The following is a 20844-nucleotide window of genomic DNA, read 5'->3' as shown; positions in this document are numbered from 1 at the left end:
GAATTGTCAAGTTGAAGAAATAACGTCATTACTTACTGAAAACCTTTGTGGATTTGTATATATAGAAAAGAGTGTCTGGTATAGTAAACAGACATCACGCAAGACAGCAGTGTTTATTGGAGGACTTGGTGCTTCTGGAAACTTTTCTGGGTTTTTAACCAAGGGAATTAATAAATGGGAAGTGCTGTAGACCCTGCTTTTAGATAGAAGTAATAGCTCAGTCTGGAAGGGTAACTTCCTGCTGGAGCTAAAGAGAGGAGGGAGTTGCCTGGCAGCCTCCATATCGTAAGTCAGGATATCAGGAGAAGAAAAAGTACTCGCTGCTGGATAATTATGGATTGCTGTCTGTTTAAAACTCCCTTAGAGCTTCCACTTTTTAAGCCTGAACTCTAATCCTTGTTTCATAGATCCCTTGTTTTCTATTTTCTATGAATATTCCTCCCTACCGTAGATTCTTAACCTCTTAGTCTCAAGAATTAACTTCTTTCTCTTTGTGTGTCTTCCTAGTTGTGTTAAGTATTGCAGTCCACCCCCATCCTCAGGAAATCTTTTTGAGGTTATAGCACACTATTTACCCTGCCTCAACTTGTTTACATGTAAAGCTCACAAATGAATTGTTGATTTCCAATACTTCTAATTTTCTTTTAATTAAAAAAATAATCACCAGCTTCTTAATTCTCTTTAAAATTTTGTTTCTCCCTCTACCTCTCTGTTGGACCTGCCAGCCTACCCCTGCTGCTGCCCTTCTTTGGTCTTGGCTTCTGTGGTGTCACTCTTTTGTTTTTTTCCAATCCTTTTAAAGGCTCCTTTGCTGGCTTCCCTTCTCCTCACTGTGCTTGATTAGGCCGACTTGCTGAGGATCAATCCCTGATCCTCTTTTCTTCCCCTTTTCCCCTTTACTTACTTATTCCTCATGTCCTTTCTCCTTCTCCAGTTTTTTATTTAAACTCTCATGGATCACAATGTCTGATCTGCAGCCAATCCTGGGGATGGCAACAGGACTGGGCAGCGTTTCGTCCCCTTGTGCGTGGGGTCGCCATGAGTCTGGGGCTGCTCGTTGGCAGCTAACAACACCTAAGCTGGAACAGCTTGCTTTTCTGAAAGAATCTTTATTCTGTTAATGTATCTTGTGATATTGTCTATATAACTCTTGCTACTCACACTTTAAAAAGATATATTTTTATACATTTATGTTTATGTATTCTGGTTTGTATATTGTCTGATTCAGTCTATGTATGTATCATATTTGTGTTTGTTCTTTTATTCCTACAGTTTGAACACCTCCAAGATTCTCCTTAATTTTTTCTAACGTAGAATATATGATACATGTTCAGTAAATGATTATTGCTAATGATTAATAAAAATCCAGGAGTAAAATTAAGTGTTAGGGTAGATTATGTGGCCTCCAATTTCTATTGACGATAATAATAACTAGCATTTTTTTAGCATTTCTGAGTGTTAATTGTTGTGTACCATTGAGTGGTTTCCAACTCATAGTGACCCTGTATGACAGAGTAGAACTGTCCCATAGGCTTTTCTTGTTTATAATCTTTACAGGAGCAGATCACCAGGTCTTTCTCCCACAGAGCCACTGGTGGGTGTGAACCGCCGACCTTTCGGTTAGCAGCCGAGTGCGTAACCATTGCACCACCAGGGCTCATCTTTTAGTGTTAAGGACCATGAAAAAAATGATTTAGAAGTATTTTTTTTTCCTTTTAACTCTCACAACAGCTCTGTTAAATTTTACTCTTATTATCACCATGTTACAAATGGAGAAATTGAGGCTTAGGGAGAATGAGTGATTCGCTCAGGGCCTCCTAGCTAGTCCATAATTTGATTCAGGACTTAAACCCAGCTCTTTTCTCACTCCAAAGTTTGTTTTCCTAACTACGGCACTCTAAGAAAACTGCTTTTTGTTTTAAAAGGTTTTGTTTATTTACTTGTTTTTTTAAATTTTTTTTATTTTTAAGGAATGCTACCAGAAAAGCGCTGATAATTTGGTTAAAATCTCAGTCCAGGAAGAAATGCCTAAAAGAGCCACTTGATTTACTTCCTGTCTTTATCCGTTCTCAGTTTGAAGTATTAGTTTAAGAACCTATCTGCCCATAGCAGTGTATTCTACTTTGGCACAAAATCAGATTCTCTAACTGCTTCACTTGTGTCAGTTGTCCCTGATTTCAGGAGATAGTGCCAAACCATTCCTCTCGTGTGTTCTCAGCCCTGAAACTACCAAACAAGTTTATCCATTAAGTAATGCCAGGAATTGGTTAGCTTCCTGGAAACAGAATTTGTCAACCTGATAAACCAGCTCTTATAATAGCATCGTCCTCTCCAGAATTAGAAATGGTTTCTCCAGTCACGCTTGTCGATTTGATTTGGAAGGTGGTTGTGTGTGTGTGTGTGTCTGGTTTAATATCCAACAACTGAAATCCTCATTTCTAAGGGTAGGTACATTGATACTGAAAACGCTATGCATTCTGCTCCTAGTTTGCTGGATGCACCTTAGAAAACACCTATCTAGTCATAATCCTCTTTCTGTTTATCCGATTTACTGTTACAGTTGGCCCAATTAATTTAATATGTGTGTTATACTTAATAATACATATAAGCCAATTTAATATATAAGCCAGTCTTCCTAGTTGAGATGCTGTGATCTAGTTTTTAAACCTTGATTAAGAAGTTAAAAACAAAACAAAAAAATAAGCAAATTTGCTTTAAGGAGCCTATAGGGTAATTAATAGAAAATATATAATAATTGGTGAGATTTATGTATTTTAATTTTGACAGATATCTTTCTAGAGGTATCCACTTCTTCCTCATTCATTATTCCCTTTACCATGTGCTTTCAGTAGTACAGCTATGTGACTCTCATATTTTGAAGTGGAATTATATGGGAGACTACTTTATTGTTGCTTTTCCTGCAAGATTTAAATTTAATTTCACTTTTCTGAACAGGAAAAAATCTCTTCGTAGGAACCCTTCTCCTTCCTTTCCTGCACCCCCTCAAAGGGCAAAGGGGGCACCTGAGTACATTTGGTCTAGGAAGCGAGGAGACGCAGATAGCATGGGAGAAGAGAATGGAGTGATTCTGCTTCCTATACTTCATACTGTTCTTTCCTTTCCAAGGAATATTAGAGTATTTCCAAGAGCAATGATGATAAAGGGCAGGAGATAGGCACTCTCCTTGGGTGGAGTCTTTAGTACGTTCTTCTTTTAAGGTGTGCCCCAAGTGAGTCACTTGTCACCACAGCGAAGTATACCAACTTATCCCTCATGTTCCCTTCTAGATCAGCAGATTGTTTTCAACTCTTATTGACACAAAAAATAAACAATTTATTTATTTTTCAAGTCTGTTCAGTGCTGTCTGGGTGGATAAGGACCTTTTGAAGGACCTAGGAAAATTTTGCAAAACATTGCATTGGGCTGATTTGGCTTCTGGGTTTTCGCCAGCTGTCCTTAATACATGAGAACTCTAATACTATATGCTGTTTCAAGAAAAAGAGATTGAAAGTAATGCCACTAAGGCAGAGACATTGCATTGCTTGGTCAGTAAGGGTAGAAAAACAATAGAACTGTCTTTTGACTTCCCTCTGGGAAGCAGAGAGCCTATAAACTTGTAATGGGTTCGGGGTATTTAGAGGCTAGGCTTGTAAAACAACTTCTCTTCAAAACAGCTACATGAGGTCCTTGTTTGATACCTTTTAAAATGTGCTTTCGTACATGTGATGCTTTAATAGGTTTATGCTGACCCTGTCCCATAATCAGCTCTCTACCAACTCATCTTTTCATTCACTATTCTACCGTGCTGTGCTGAATTGTTCTTCACAGCAACTTCTCATCTCTTTCCTCGCTGAGTTTTTCTGGCACTGGACATATTGCTCTGCTTGAGCGTGCGACTGTGCATGCATGCACACGCACATCAATTAGTAAATACTGGTGCCAGAAATCTGATTGGGGAGCTGTTAAGAATCCTTTAAAATTCAAATTGACATGATCTGACCTCAGTTATCTGCTTTCAGAGGCATCAAATGCATGTTATAGTTGCAGGGTCTGTCATTTCACTTGGGCAGAATTCCTGAGTATTAGTCCTATAATCTGTGCAAGTACTTTTGCTGGTCTGTGTTTAAGTATCTTAGCCCATGTGTTCTCTTTTACTGCAGACGAACAAGAAGCGTTGGACTCGATCATGAAGGATCTGGTGGCTCTCCAGATGAGCCGACGTCCCCGGCTGCCTGGATATGAGACCATGAAGAACAAGGACACGGGTCACCCAAACAGGCAGGTGTGTGTGCTAGCTAGATTTGTTGGGGAGGGGTTTTCAAATGGGAAATATTTGAGAAGCCAAGGGTACTTTAATAGCAGGCTTGGATGCTGTTGGCCTCTTTCTTTCACAGTCTGTTAAACGCTAAGTGGTATGTACCAACCAAGGTGTGGGTGCATGATTGGAGTCCAGAACCTTGTGCATCTGACCCCAATAGCTCTTCATCGCTTATTGTGGAGACAGTTTTCATATAAGTCTTTTATTCTTTTTCTTTACTGATTATTTGGCAGATATTTTATCCAGATTCACAATTCCTAACTCAGAAAGTTTTTAGCTTCCTTTAGTTATACATACTCAAGAAAAGTTAATTTTGATATTAGCTTACATAAAATATAACTAGGAAGGGAAAAGTATTTACTTATTAAAAGGTCACCTAATATATTCGAAAGGCAACAAACAACAATAGTTGTTTCCCCTTATGAACTCAGGTAATTTGAGAGTACTTGCTTTAGTGGAGTTGTCTGCTTCTTAAGGAAAACAGTTCTTATTTTTGGTGATATTTAACTTTATGTGCTCTTGAGAATCTTCTCAACTCTAGTGTCATCTGCCTCCTTGTTGCCTGGGCACTTAGGCCTGCAGAAAGAAGTGAACGAAGGAGAGCTTTCCTCCCCAGTGGGTTTCCAGCACTGTATCAGTTGGACATGTTTGACGAACATTTTTCCATGACATTCTCTCTTGTGGTTCTCTTTGTTATCAGCGAACCCCCTCTTTCCTCCTTTGCACCTTGTCCACCAATTCTTCAGCAGTACCCTTGGTTCTTGGAGAAAGTATAAGGCCCTAGAAGGTTGTCTGTCTGGGGTCTACTAGATGTAGCTCCCAGAGTATTTCCTGCCTTTGGAAATATTAGGGCCCTGAGTCCTTTTGTTTCATGTTATAACAGAAGGATTAGTTTCAGAAGCTGCTTTTATTTTTGTGGTTACCTTATAGAACTGGGGGAACAACATACTAGGGCCCATTCTTGTATTATTTTCATATAGTATTTTAAGGTCTGTTTAATTATGTGAGTTCTTACTTGCTGCAACTGGTTTGCATTCAAAGCCGCTTTTGGAAGGAGCGTTCTTACCAGAAGTGAGTCCCCTCCCCCAGGCTTGAGCCTAATGACCTCACTTTCCTTCCTGTCTTCCTATGTGGAGTGTGCTTGCTAATACGCTCCAGTCAGCTGATCTTTCTCCAAACTGGACTGTTTGTGTGGATATCAGCTAGTGGGTGAATAGGGGAGGCTTTCTTGAGTTGGAAGGCTCAGAGGGACCAGGCTGGTAAGAGGAGGGACGGAGTGGTTCCCAGTAATTACTTGAAAAGGGGTATTATCTTTTAGGAATCCTGCTTAGAGCCTAAAATCTGTTATAAGAAAGTCCTGATCTTTTACTGTGCCTGCTACTGTGTCAGTGGAATAAAGTGCTTATGAAGGGACAAGGCTGTGAAAAGGAGTACTGGTTAGGAAATAATCCTGTCGAGGTACTGGCTCTGTGGACCCGCAATTTACTTGAATAGCGTCAAACTTTTTCTGTTGCATGGAGGATATAAATTAACCTCAGTTTTTTGTTTTTAAAGAAAAAGCACAACAGCAGCAGCCCAGCCCTTCTGAACAGCCCCACAGTAACAACAGGCTCATGTGCAGGGGCCACTGAGAAAAAGAAATTTTTGGTAAGGAACTGAATCAACCCTTAAAGCTGAAATGTGCTTTTTAGTCTTGATACTAGTGCTGGAAGAGTGTAGAATTCATTTCCCAGATGAGTTGTTTTACAGCGTCTGTAGGGAGCGCTGGTTACTGATGACCTGTATGTTCTGTGCCTCTGGTCGCCATTTCTCACAACAGTGTTATTCATAAGCAGCCTCGCTTGGTGCTTCCCAGTAAGCTTTCTGTGATGATGGGAGTACCTGTGTCAGTGCTCTCCAGTATGGGAGCCACTAGTCATATGTGGCTATTGAACAACTGAGGAACTGACTTTTAAATTTTATTTAATTTAAATAGTCACATGTGGCTAGTGACTATCGTATTGGTCAGCACAGCTTTATGTACTAAATATAAGGGACTATTGATTTTTTGGGCAAGAAATTCAGTATATACTGGGAGATTCATTGGTACCTTCATTCCTTTCACACAGGCAACAAATTTCTAGGCATTGTGATAAACTCATCGGTGGGAATCCTATCTTAGGATTCTGTTCCAGGGGGAACGGAAGATCTGGGGGAAATATGAAGCCGTAGAACATAGCTTTTTAGAAATTGAAGCTCAAATTTTATGCTAACGTTGAATAAAAGGGCAATGAAAATGTCCTAATAGCTTTTCCCAGTAATGAAGTCAAGGTAGTAGAATGGTCTCTTCTGGTAAGTATAGTAGAAGTCCAGCTTCTGACCAGGAGAGGTATTCTTCAGCAAGATCCTGAAAGCAGAAAGAGGGAACAAGTCTGGGTGAATGTAGGGTTGGGGATGTGCATGTAGAGGGGGTGTTTACAGCTTAGTGTAGTAAAAAGAACCTGGCCTAGGAGTCCAGAGATGTTGATAATCCATTAACGTAGGACTTTACAATTTACAGAGTGAATTCACATTTACTATTGTTGTTTTGTTAGCTTAGGCCTGGGATAAGATGAAACCATTTTCTCCATTACCAGTTCTTCCACCAGAAGGCACATGCTTAGGAAGAAGAGGAATGAAAGATCAAAACCTAGTTTAAATGGCTAAGAGATGCCACGTTGGGCATTGAGTCGAACTAAAGATTCAAATTGCGGAGTCCTGTTGAAAGTAACCAAGTATTTTGGCTAGCAGGGTAGGTGGTTTATTCAAGGGTGAAATGGTGTTGGCAGAGGCAAACAGCCCTTCAGTGTGAGAATGGCAGTGCTGGCTACAAGGCATAGTTGAGATCGATACAACCTTGTGGGGCTCAAGCTTGGCACAGCAAGAAAGCCAGAGGAGCTGTAGGCTTATTGACAGAATTGTTTGGGGGCTGAGGCCTGGAAAACCTTATTTAATATCTCTGCTTAGCAAGACTTTCCTTTTCTCTAAGTAAACAAGCTCTAAGTAAACGAATTGAAAAAGAGAATGCATCTGAGAACAAATAAGCATTCTGAACAGCTGTGGAAGTAGATGGGCAATGAGGTGCCAGCCATAAACTATGTGCTAGGAGGTGGGATCTGTGTTCTCTGTATTCTCTTTCCTGTACACTGGGTCCCTGGTAGCCTGCAGTGTGATGAGAGCTGGCTGACTATTCCTTGATGTTTGACACATCCTGAGTATGGCTAGGAACTGTGGTTGGTTTTGCAGGCCATGATGTGCAACGTCCCTTTTAGCAGTCATCATCTCAGTGCTTTATCAGTGGGCGCTAGTCCTCTGTGGAGTGGATAGTTTCATGTAGTGAGAAGAGCACTGCCTAGGAGTCATTGAGTTGTTGGTATCCATTAATATAGGATTTTACAGTTTACAGAGTGCTTTCACTCTTGCCGTTGTACAACAACTATAGCATGTGAATAATACTTTAAGGTTTACAAAGCTCTTTCACAAAGGTATTGAGTAGAGCCAGGAAGCAAACCTAGATCTTGGGACTTTTGTTCACAGTAATTTTACCATTTGTAAGTCATATAACCTTCCTGAACCATAGTTTTTCCATCTGAAATATAGACATAGTAATACCCACTGAGTCTACCTCTTAAGGTTGTTGTAAGGTCAACAGCAGAGTGTAAAGCACTTCGTACATTGTAAAACGAATGTACAAATGTAAAGCAGTGGTGATAACATCACTTCTGTGATGTTCTGGTATTGTGGGTATGAGCTCTGGTGAAAACTTCTAACCAGGTCATGGAACTGAAGGGGTTAAAGTTTTTCTACCTTTACTGGATTATCATTACTGTCTGTCTGATGGTCCTTTGCAAACTTCTGAAGCTAGCCTAATTTTTGAAAATTCTAGTGGAGGAAGAAATATAATTCTTATTTCCACTGATCCCTATTTCCCTTGAATCTTATCAAAATGGTAAGTAGAGGCTTTGAACAGACCCCAGGGTCTGGGTCTGACCCTCCAGATGTTCATTGGTGGGTGCTTCGGAATGAAAAAGCTCCTTTCTTCATAGCAAGCACAGGCAGGGCAGGACCTTGGCTGTCAGTTCCAGAGGAAGAGAATGCCAGGAGCTGTTCCCCAAGCAGGATCAGGGATTGAGCAGACTGCCTTTTGCTGTTCCTGCAATAGACCTGGCTCTTCAGGACCTCCCTTCTTTTTCAAGGGTTGTTATGGGCTGGCTAGTTTGAAAATAAAACGTGTTGAAAGCAACACAGAAGCCTAGCATTATATTTTGTGAGAAAGTTACTTTATAATCTTTTCTGTGATCTCTTAGGGCTTTTCTGAGTCATATTTACAAATAAAATGTTTATTTTAGTTGCCTTTTTTCTCCCTCTCATTTATTTACTGTCTTTGGCAAAGTAAAGACTCCAGTGCCAAAGACATGGGGGGTATATAGCAAATACAGGGTAGTGGGAGCAATACAGAATCAGGGAGAGGGTATGAGGGATAATGGCAAACTGAGACCTTTGCCAGGTCACATTAGTTCACAACCTTTGTCTAAACAGTTTAATTTTTCTGGATTCTTGAGAGCACTCTTGGGTTACGTGTTCAATTGTCAGTTTCAAACTTTGAGAAGGTCGTATTTCTGCCTAACTTAGGTGTCATTGTTGGTTACTCCTGTTGACCCTGCTGAGTTCCCGAATCTGTAGTGCAGCCTGGAGGCCTGCACTGCCTGTCTCTCTGGGCGTGGCTCTCAATAGTCCTCTCACCAAATTGGCTGTGGTGGGCCAGGGGACTTGAGCCTGCCTAGACCTGAATTTTTGTACAGGAACTTTTTTCTCAGAAGCTGTAGTACCTCTTCATTCAGTTCAACATGTGCCTATAGTCAAGCTTCTTAGATACACAAAAGAAATATAAGTCATGTTCCCTGCATCCCAGGAAATAGGAAATGAGAAATACACATAATGCGAAAAAGAAGCTAAGGTAGGATGTGGTTGTGCCTAAATGTATGCTACAGATAGTAAGTGCTATGGGAGGCCAGGAAGTGAGGATGAGCTTGGGCCGAAGGCATTATGGATCACTGCTGGAGGAGGTGGCACTTGAACCATGCTATGAAGGATGTGTAAACATTTGTTGTTGGTGTTGTCTTGTGCTGTCAAGTGGATTCTGACTCATGGCGACCTCATGTGTTAAACAAAGTAGAACTGCTGCATAGGATTTTCTTGGCTGTAATCTTTATAGAACGAGATCGGCAGACCTTTTCTTCCCTGATGTGCTGGGCGGAGTCAAACGACAAACCTTTTGGTTACCAGTCAAGTGCAAACTGTGCCACCTGGAGACATTGTTAGGTAGAAAGGAGGAAGGGTGCACTGTAGGTTGGAAAACAGACTGTTAGCAGCCTAGGGAAGGAATGAATATGGCATAGTTCAAGAAATAGGATGGGCATTGATCTGGCTGGAGAGGAGGGTTCCTGTGGGGAGCAGTGTGAGATGGTTAGGTAAACTGAATGAGCCTGCATTCCAGCAGATTCTGAATGATAGTGAGGATTTAGACTTTATTCTAAAGGTCATGGGTGTCACTGATTACTTTTTTAACAAGGAAGGGACGTGAGTGGGTTGGAAGGAAGAAGCCGAGAGGTACAGAGGCTGCTTTAGGAATCCAGGAGTGAGGGGAAAGGGGCTCAGTGAGGGTAGTGACAGGGAGAATGGGAAGCAAGGTCTCACACCTTGCTTGGAAGGGAGAATTGGAACTTGCTATGCTCTGAGGGGGAAAGGAAGGAAAGAATCAAGCAGAACTCAGAGGCTTGAGCCTGTGTAGATGAGAGAGTGGTACCATCATTAGAAATAGTGACACTGAAAAGGGAGGCTAGTTTAGGAGGGTGGTTGATGCAGACACAAATGGATAGATTGAATTTGAGATCACAGTGAAAAAACTCTGAGTGTGTGTGTGGTTTTTGTGGGTCTATAATCCCTTATCTGCAATTCTGAAGTCCAAAAAATACTGCAAACTAAAAGTTTCATTTTGTTCTGTAAATTTGTAGCAAACTCATTTGGCAACAAAACTTTGCCTGAACTGACACAGGATTATCTATAGGCTTTATTCCACTCGTGAATAGTCATAATTTTCAGTGAAAGATTAGGATAGCCAGGATAACTAGCTTGTGTTGTGTTACCAAATAAACCCCAACATCTCAGTGAGTTTAACAAATAAAAGTTTATTTCTTGATCATGCTACCTGTCCAGTGTGAGGGAGGAGAGGATGGTACTCCCCACAGTCATTTAGGGACCTGGATTAATGGAGGATCCACTGTCCTATAACTGTACCATCTGGAACACATGGCCACTGAGGAAGAGAGTGTAGAACTCAATTCTCTTTCCAGCTCTTGGTCAGAACTAGTCACAAGGCCCCCAGCTAACAGCAAGAGAGGCTAGGAAATGCAGGGGTGTGTGTGGCATCCTTGTGAGCATTCTGCCTCTGCCAGGGGAGTGCTGTCCCAGACACCCTGGGGGCCTCACGTGCTGTGGAAAAGGTACACTACATTACCTCTCTAAATCCAAAAACGTTTGCATTCTGAAACACTTTTTGGCCCCAAAGGTTTTGGCTAAAGGATTACGGACCTGTAGTAGTATTTATTGAGCACTTATTATATGTCAGGTACTACTCTAATCTCTTTAAGGAGCCCTGGTGTCACAAGGGTTAAGCACTTGGCTGCTAACCTAAAGGTTGGCAGTTAGAACCTACCAGTGGCTTCACGGGAGAAAATATTTGGCGATCTGCTTCCATAAAGATGACAGCCTAGGAAACCCTATGGGGCAGTTCTACTCTGTCCTGTAGGGTCGCTATGATTTGGAACTGACTCAACAGCACACAACAACATTCTAATCTCTTTACCCAAATTATATCATTTAATTCTTTCGATAACTCCATGAGATACGTACTATCATTATCCTCACTTTACAGATGAGGAGACTGAGTCACAGAGAGGTTAAGTAACATGCTCAGGGTCACAGCTAGGAAATTGTAGAGCCAGGATTTGAAGCCAGGCAGTTTGACTTTAGAGCTGCATTCTTAAAAACTATGTATCTGCCCCAAATATGTGGCAGGCAGATGAAATTTTGATTGAGGGATTGAGGTTGGACATAGAGATTTGGGAATCTTCAATTTAGAAGTTGACAGATTAAGTTTATCCCATTGGAGAGAAAGTGTGAGGAGAAGGGGAGAAATCCCAGAGGCCAAAAGTCCAAACACTGAGGAGTGGTCACATGTTGTGGGAGGGTTGGGAAAGGGCATGAAGAAGAGGAACTAGCAAAGAAGCAGAAGTGGTTAGAGTGGTTCCCTGGGCTGGGATAGAGTCACAGAAGTCAGTGGGGGAGAGAACCGAATGAAAGACTATGTGATCACCAGTGCGAAATGCCTCAGAGTGGTCAAGGAGAATGGTTAGCGGGAAGGAGCTGATTAAGTTATCTTTATCTAAACTTTCCTTATCCATTACTTGTTATGGTCAGCCTGACAGGGGAAACTGAGATTTAGGAACTAGGCAGATTTGAGCATACCGTGTGGCACAGGGAAGCTGATCATGGGCCTGCATCTTCCTCTGGAAAAGTTGTCAACACATCAGAGAAGGGATTTGGTGCCTTAGACATCTCTGTTTACACGGCTTACTACTCATAGGCTTGGTTAGTTTTAGGTAGGAGTGATTTGTGTGTTGAAAGGAAAATTTAATCCCCTTTCTGACTAAATTCACGTAGACTAGTGCTTGGATTATGACTCCACCATGAAATAAATTTAGTTTCTTCAGTCCCGTAAATGGACTGACGGGGTTCCTTCATAAAAACAAACAAACAAAAACTCATTGCCATCAAGTCAATTCCAACTCATAGCGACCCTGTAACCCTGTAGGAAGAGTAGAACTGCCCCACAGGGTTTCCAAGGCTGTACTCTTTACGGAAGCAGACTGCCACGTCTTTCTCCTGTGAAGCAGCTGGTGGGTTCAAACCACTGACCTTTCAGTTAGCAGCTGAGGACTTAACCACTGTGTTACCAGGCCCCCTTCAGGTTCCTTCATAGGTGTGTGTAAATGTAATGTGCCAGTGTATGAATGAGGGCTACACCAAAGTGTGCTGGGCTGTAGGCAAGAATAGGTGAAAGGACATGGTAACCCCACTGAGAGAACACACAAGGCTACCAAGTGCAGTTAGTACTTGGAAAACTCCAGAGCCAGTTGGGGAGGTAGAGTGTTTGAAGTTAGAAATGGCATGTCAGAGCTGAGCAGCATTTCTCGGGCACCATACTTTGGAGAGCCTTTACCATGGTGACTGCTTTTAGCATTTCAAGGGAAAGGAGAAAGTGAAAAAACTGCTGTCAGTCATATTCCTTGAGTCTCCACAATGACTTCCTCCACAGCACTGCCCTGCCTTCCTGGATGTGTACGCGCACATACACACACACTCAGACTCATCTAGAATTCAAGCAAGATGGCAATAAGTTGCCCGCCATTCTACCTCCGCCATCCCTATCCACCCACAGCCTCAGTCATAGGCTCCACTGCTGGTTCCCCAAGCTTGCTGCATGACTGGTACCCAGTCTCATGGCTGTGCTCCATTACTCACCCCAGATATGGGGAGCTTTCCATCTCCTCCACCATGAGTTCCAAAAAAATAAGGTCACAAAAGATCCTTTGATAGTCCTGCATCTATGGGTAAAATAAGCCTCGTTTGCCTGTGTGACACTTTAGTTGTAGCATAGCGTGGTAGTTAAGAGCTAGACTTCCAGGGTTCAAATCCTAGCTCTGTCCTTATAAGCAGTGTGACTTTAAGGAAATTAACCTCATTGTAACTCAGTTTTTTCTGTAAAATAGAGATAATAATAGTACCTGTGGTGAGGATTGATTTAGTTAATATATGTAACATGCTTAGAACAATGCCAAGTACATAGTAAATGTTCAATAAATATTAGCTGTGCTCATGTATTACTAATGGATGAAGTGGTCCATATTAAAGGATGAGCCATCACATTGCAGGCCTGTTCCTCAGAGGAGTCTTTCTGTCCACTGTTTAGTGTGTGAACTTTGTAGGGACACTTAAGCTCTTTGAGCCCTAATTTCCTCATCTTTAAAATAGTAGGGTTAGTTGATGGGAAATTTCCTTTCAGCTCTTATATTCTAATTCATTGATTCTCAAAGTGTGTTCTGAGGACCCCGAAGGGGTTCCCTACACTGTTTCAGGGGGTCCATGAGGTCAATACTATTTTCATAATAATACTAAGATATTATTTGCCTTTTGCACTCTCTGTCTGTCAAGAATGTACAGTGGAGTTTTCCAGTGGAGAGGCTGCATGACATGTGATATCGCGGTAGATTGAATGCAGAAGCAGATACGAGAATCCAGCTGCCTCCTGTTAAGCCAGACATCAAAGAGATTTGCATTGTTCACACTAAATATTTTTTGAAATATGTGGTCATTAATTTTTAAGAGTATAAATTAGAATCACTGATCCAATTCAGTGGACATCCTTTCTGGGCCTGAAGAGAATTCCAGCCCCCTAATCTCTGGAGAAAAGGGAGTCCTTCATGCATGCACACTACCTTTGCAACCCTCGCCCTTTTCTGCCATCTGCTCTGTCTGCTGTATGTTCGTCACCTTGAGATACTCTTACATCTTCTTCTTTTTTCCAAGCCACAGTTATGCATTTGTCTTTCCCAGTATAGTTTTCATTCACTGACTATGTACTTTCTCTCCTCCATCTCTATACTTTGCTGGTTTCTTGACAGTCTTCTTTTTCCTCTTTACCTGTTCTTTTCTTCTGTAATATCTCTTCTCTTTTCCTGCCATTTTATAACTCCTTCAAGTTGTTGGTTTGCCCCTTTGCAATATCTCTCCATCCTTGATTTGCTTGTTAACATTCTAACACTTTTACTTCCTCTTACTTCTGATGTTTACACTGAGTTGTTCATCCATTTCAATTTATTCATCCATTTAACAAATATTATTAAGCACAAACATTAATATGCCATTCCTTTTGCTTTGTACTGGGCGAACAGAACAAGATAGACATGATCCTGGCCCTCATGGAGGTTACAAGCTACCCATGATGGACATTTTGGATAAGACTGGGGACAATGTATGAGGCTAATTTGTCCAGGGTCCCACTTTACCCCCACTGAGATAACCTTGGGAGGATCTTGGAAACCAATAGTAGGAGTAACAGTAACAGCTGCAGCAGTAGCAATCATTTATTGCACATTTACTGTATATCAGGTATTTTACTTTATCTCATTTAGTTCTCATAGCAGCTCTATAAATTAGGTATTTTTAGTCCCACTTTTCAGATGGAAAAACTAAGAGGATAAGTAAGTTGCCTAAGTCACATCAGTACCAAGATTTCTTTTTCTATTCATTCACATCTGCCAAGAAGGAAAGGTATCCTGGCCAGGAAGTGGTGTGGTGGGGGGGAAACTCTAGAGCCCGTTGTGGAAATAGTGTATGAAGCTAGAAATGGCATGTCAGAGCAGAGCAACATGAGCTAGGGCAGCTCCCTAGAGATCTTGTTTTAAGACTTTGTTGCCCCTGTGATTAGAACTGGAAGGCTGCAATGTATTGGAAAGGAATGCCTATCTAGGTAGAGAAGCTGGAGCATGAGCCACCAGGGATGTTTGTCTGATGTTGCTAAAGGATCGCCCAAGGCTTACCTGGGAATAGCAGGAGCAGAACATGCCAGAGAAACCTCTAACTTGTCTATCATTCTTTTTGGCAGAGTGACGTCAGAATCAAGTTTGAGCACAACGGGGAGAGGCGGTAAGTCTGCCTTCTGATCAGTGGTTGTGTTCATGTGTGCTGAAGTTCTCAGGAAGCATCGAGGTCATGGAAGCCATTTCCCTGTAGTGATCCCTGTGCATAATGGGGTTGATGGGCATAAATGGGAGTTTCACCCTTGGCTTGGCCTACCAAGTGAATCTGTTTCTGCTCTGAGGATTGGAAGTCATTTCAACTGCTGACTCTTACTTGCTGCTGTATTCTGCTGATGTTTTACTAATCAGCATAATGCCATTATGCTGAGAAAGGAAGCCAGGACTCCAGTTCTACTCAGGCACCTGGACACTCTGCCACCTGTGGGCATTAAAGGGAGATCAGGATCCTCCTGTGACATGGTACCATTCGTATCCCTGGTAGAGTAACCCTGACTTTGTCCACTTTAGGCGCCAGGTTGGTGAATTAGAAGTGTCTTTATCGTGTCCCCAGGTCGTGGGAAGCTGCATCAAGCCATCGTTTGTGAAAGATTTCAGATCCTTTGAGGATATAGAAAGGGGGAGTTTTTCATCTATATTCTGAATCTTACCTCTTTAGGGAAGCGAAAGTAATATTACAAAACTTTTGTGTCCTTTCTCCATTTTCAGTATTTTAGGTTTGTTGTTGGTGTTTTTATAGGAAGTCAAAGTAGAAGTTCTCAGTGGAGAAAAATATGACTCTACTTAATTTCTCAAGTTATTTAAGGAAAAACTTTTTAAAAACATACAGAACTCTGGTTGTGGAATATTTGGGACACTGTGTTTGCATGCTCGTGTGTGTGTGCATGGCACATGTACACATAAACCAAACCAAACTGAACCAAACCCATTGCTGTCGAGTCGATTCCGACTCATAACTACCCTGTAGGACAGAGTAGAACTGCCCCACACGGTTTCCAAGGCTGTAAATCTTTATGGAAGCAGACTGATGCATCTTTCTTCTGTGGAGCGGGCCAGTGGGTTTGAACTGCCGACCTTTTGGTTAGCAGGTGCGTGCTTAACCACTGGGCCTCCAGGGCTCCTTATGTGTGCACGTAAATGCTTTTAATATCTATTTCCCACTCTTTGCCTTTCTCCTCTGTTGACATCCTCCCTCACATCTTCCTTTGCTTTGAGTACCTGGAGAGTCTGAGAGCATACCCATGAGGATGAGGGCCTCCCACTTTTAAGAGTCCCACCACAGAACCTTAGTACCTCCAAATATTCTTTGTACTGGTAGTACTATCCTGCTGGCAACTTTCAGTCCCCTTTGAAGCCAGCTCCAAGGGAGATCTATGACTGCTGTTCTTCCTTAAAAAAATACACTCTCAGCCTGCAAGGTTGTCATAGGCTGCCCAATGCGGAAAGTGTGGTCTGCTGAGCCAGGGTCCTGCTGCTGCCATGGGCTCCAGGGCTGTTCCAGGCCCGGAGGGAGGAATGTCTTTTGAGCTCTGTCCCCAGCTACTCCTCCTGGGTCCTGCCAGTAGCAGGGAAGTTAAATTGTCACCACATTGTTGCTGCTTTTCACACGTCAGACCTGACTTCAATGTAGGTTTGGGAGGGAGGCTAGACTTGAAGCAGCAGTTTTCAGAAGCAGATAGGAAATCAAAAGCTCAGTTGTGCTGGAGCCTAATTATGTAGTTACACTCTCCTGAATTCCCTGTTCCTGAAGTGGTATGCAGTTACAGTGAGCGGACTAACACTGAGAAAGTGTATGTGTTTGGTTTCAGAGAAGCTGCCGGATCAAAACCACAAATATTTAAGGTGGTCAGGCAGGAATGGCCGTTTGAAGCCCTGAGTGGCAGAGAGTTGGTATCAAAGTTTTGAAAACTGCGTTCTCTTTTTACCGAGCTGTTTTCAGGAGCCATGGCATTTTACTGTTTGTACTAGGTGTGGAATTGAGGACTTTATAAAGGACTTTGGTGCAGGGACGCCAAGTTCAAGCTCCTAAGGTTTCACGTATTTCATGTCTTAGGATTTTGTAGAGAATGTCATTGTGGGCTTTCTTTTAATGAGAAATGTGAGCAGTATCTAGTTAAATATTGTAGGCCCTTGTAGAATCAGAATTGACACAAAAGAGGAAAGAAAAAGTAACTTTTCCCATTCATCTATGCCAGGTATCCATTCTGGTGGGCTGACTTTTCCTTTGCTTTGAAAGGGTGAGGACCAAACCCCTGCCCCTCCTCCCTCTCAGCCCCAGGAGGGCAGAAGAGAAGGACTGTAGATTAGGATCTCCTTCCCTTTGAAAACCTTAACTCAGAACATGACAGGGTGGTTGTCACAGGTGTTAGACCCCTCTTTGAAGCAGTGACCTAAAAATGCCTGTTATTCAGATGATGTGATGGCAGCATCCTAGATTTTATCAAATCTAGAAGTCCTGGTTTATGATCTTGACCAGACTTTTGGACTGCTTGAGGGGATTTTGAATGGCCCATTGCCAGGCCAAATGCAGGAAAATTTATCTTTGAGCCTGATGACCTTTTCCAGCAGTGTGGTAGGGACTTCTGAGTGGTCTCCTCATATTTTATCCAGAAGGGCTGGCCCCTTTTGAGCTGTTGCTGTGGCCTTGATTAAGGGAATATAATTTACTATTAGGAATTAATGGAAGGCCATTTGTGGGACAAAGAACTTGGTTCAGCTCTTTGACTCTGGTTTCTGAAAATAACCGAGCAGTCAAGATGCCTTTGTTTTCCAAAATAGCTGGGCAAGTAGGGACTATACAGGCCCCACACCTGGTGGACTAACTTCAGGAAAGGAGGGAGGCCTAATGCAGTCATACATACTCATTATAGGATCAGTCACTAACTATGCATAAAGGCCCAGGTCATGCATATTCACTGGGGTCCCAATGACTAGGGGACCCATACCCTGGTGGCGTAGTGGTTAAGAGCTATGGCTGCTAACCAAATGGTCGGCAGTTCAAGTCTACCAGGTGCTCCTTGGAAACCTTACAGGGCAGTTCTACCCTGTCCTGTAGGGTCACTATGAGTCGGAATCAACTCGATGGCAGTGAGTTTGGTTTTTTTGGGGGTTTGGGTGGGTGAGAATACCCATGCATGGGAGAGCGTGGCACACCCCTGGGGATAGTGGAGGCCCTCTGCTGGGACCTCTACCAGACCTTGCCTGATGCATCTCTTCACTTGTATCTTTTCTGGTTATAATAAATGGGTAACTGTAACTATAGGTTATAGTTTCCGTGAGTTTTATGAGTCATTCTAGCAAATTATTGAACCCACTGGGGTCAGTGAGAACCAACAGAGAGAATGGTGTTTGCCTGTTTGGCAGGGACTGGAAGGACAGAGTCCTAACTTCTGGAGTCCCAAGTCTGGGTGGTTAGGGTTAGAGAGAGAAAGTGCCACGTGGGTGCCTGGTGTCAGAATGATGAAGTGGGAAAGTGGGAATATGAGTTATCTTCACATTTTGGAAATTAGCCTTATGTCAGCTCTTAGTCATAATACCATTCTTTCAAAAGACTCCAGAAAACACCCGTATCTCGACAGTACGTAACAGTATCACTGTTTGGGACAGTTGATTTGAGGGAAAAAATACAAGGGTTACAGTATGGATGGATTGCCTGGTGGAGACAAACTAATAATATAGCCAGCAGTATAATTTCCAAAAATGAAAGGTGGTGATTGATGAAGAAAAAGTTATGGAGGAATTATCTTTGAGATGTTAGGCTTTGCGTGAAGTCTAAGTTATAATTTATAGTAATATATTATCAGCGTTGTCCACTAGAAGTTTCTGCTATAATGGAAATGTTCTTTATCTGTGCTCTCCAATACAGTAACCACTAGGCCACATGGCTAGTGAACACTTGAAATGCAGCTAGTGCGACTGAAGAACTGATTTTTAAATTTAATTTTAATTGAAATAGCCACGTGGCTGATGGCTACCATGTTGGATAACGCAGTTCCAGATGATGAAGGCTTTTATGCTGCCTACTGATTTAAACTAATCTGTTAGAGAAGAACATGAAAGAAATTATCTGGTCATGTTTCATTAAAATCCAGTGGCTTAAATCCCTCTTTCCTGTGGCTTATTGCTTCTTCTTCTGGTTATACCACTTCCCACTCTGGGGAGAAGGGAAGACACAAAAGAACCAAACACTTCTCCCTGTCAACATGGAGGAGGGCAAGAAGGGCAGAAGCTCCATGGCTGAGTGGTGCTACTCCATGACAGACTAGTATGACTCCATCCAGCCTAGCATGAGGTGTTCTAATATTCATTTTTCTGATCACATTTAACATCTTTTCATGGGTTTATTAGCCATTCATAACTCTTCTGTGAATTCTCTCATCATGTGCTTTGCCTGTTTTTCTGTTGTTTGTCTTTTTCTTATTGATTTTTGCAAATATTTTCTCCAGGTTTGATGTTTGTATTTTTTAACTTTGTCAGTGGTTTATTTTATCATCAGAAGTTTTTGTTTTAGTTGCAAAATCTGTCTCCTTCCATTTTGACTTAAGTATTTCATATTATGCTTAGGAAGACCTTCCGACTCCAATTTTTGTTTAATCTTATATTTTCTTCCAGTATTTAAAAACATTTTTTTTAATATTCAGGTCTTTAATCAATTTGAGTTTATTTTGTGTACTTTTAAAAAACGGATAGCCAATTGTCCTACTGCTACTTATAGTGTAGTCTAAGTTAATATCTGTATACACACACATATATATGTCTTTCTGATACTCTGTTCTATTTCACGTACCTCTTTGCTTATTTTTGTTTTTACTAAATTTTAGAGTATTAGGTTGAACCCATATGAAATTGCCATTTTTGTACATCAAAAATGGTTGACTATCAGCAGTCTCATATAGTTCAACCTATTACATGTATTCAAGCTTTTTATTATGAAAATCTTAAACACACACAAAAGTAGGGAGAATATTATTCTGAACTGCCATGGACCTGTCACCCAGCTTCAACATTATCAGCATTTTGCCAATCGTTCTTTGTCTGTACCCCCTTTTAAATTTTACTGGAGTATTTCATAACAAATCGTATTTTAATATATTTTTGGACAAGTGTTTATCCGAATTAATAGAAGTTGTTCTTTGAATTGATCTAATCTCTAGAAAAGTCTCAATATCAATACTACTTACATGCCTGGGTATGTCACTGGTTAAAAAAGCTGATCAGTCATATAACCAACTCAAGGGGAATTCTTTTAACTCTGTGATGTCTAATTTTAGGAATTTCAATTCTGAACATAATCAGTATTGAGATTCCTGTGGAATCTCAAAAATTAACAACAGAAAAGACCTTTCAACTCCTGGAGTTGAGTCACTCAGGAGTTGATAACATGTTTTCAGGACTGCTGAAATCCCCAGGCTTTCTAGCTGTTTCCTAACTGGAGTATTTGGAACATCGTTTTTAAACCCAGTTGGCCTGCTATGATACTGAACTGCCATTGCTTGAAAGGTCCAAGCTGAAGTGGTAGAACAAATTAAATGTTTGGGACTGAGCAGTACTTGTGGATACTATTGGCAAACCTGAGGGGTGCTCAAAAGAAGGGTGAAGGGGTAAAAGCAGATAAGAAAAAGAAAAGAAAAATGTAGAGAAAGGTAGGCTGAATGAAAGACAAAAAGAGAATCATATGTTAAGAAGAAAGGGAAGATATCACTGAGAAGCCTAACTTCTGATATACATTTTAAATATGCACTAATGTTAAATATGGCTGATACACATTTTTTTATCTGTTTATTATTATTTTTATTTATTTTATTTTTTATTTTTTCCCATACAAAAATTTATACATTGTTATGTGACTCT

At 41.4% G+C, this 20844-nt stretch overlaps 1 protein-coding gene across 4 annotated transcripts in view; it reads left to right on the top strand.

Moving 5' to 3' along the window:
- Positions 1 to 1585: 1585 nt before the first annotated feature.
- MAP3K3 (mitogen-activated protein kinase kinase kinase 3) overlaps positions 1586 to 20844 on the top strand; it is a 56943-nt gene continuing 37684 nt past the window's right edge. For 2 of the 4 annotated variants that reach the window (XM_023729363.1, XM_012554888.2), the window contains exons 1-3: positions 1586 to 4282; positions 5873 to 5965; positions 15063 to 15103. In XM_023729363.1, the coding sequence (XP_023585131.1) occupies positions 4187 to 4282; positions 5873 to 5965; positions 15063 to 15103 (230 nt within the window). In that variant the 5' untranslated portion in view covers positions 1586 to 4186. The remainder of the gene's footprint in view (positions 4283 to 5872; positions 5966 to 15062; positions 15104 to 20844) is intronic. The other 2 variants (XM_012554890.2, XM_012554889.2) reach the window with 1 other exon arrangement.

The sequence above is a fragment of the Trichechus manatus genome, unplaced genomic scaffold (genome assembly GCF_000243295.1).
Source record: "Trichechus manatus latirostris isolate Lorelei unplaced genomic scaffold, TriManLat1.0 scaffold00028, whole genome shotgun sequence".
Lineage (NCBI taxonomy): Eukaryota > Metazoa > Chordata > Mammalia > Sirenia > Trichechidae > Trichechus > Trichechus manatus.
This window is presented reverse-complemented; position numbering and strand designations above follow the sequence as displayed.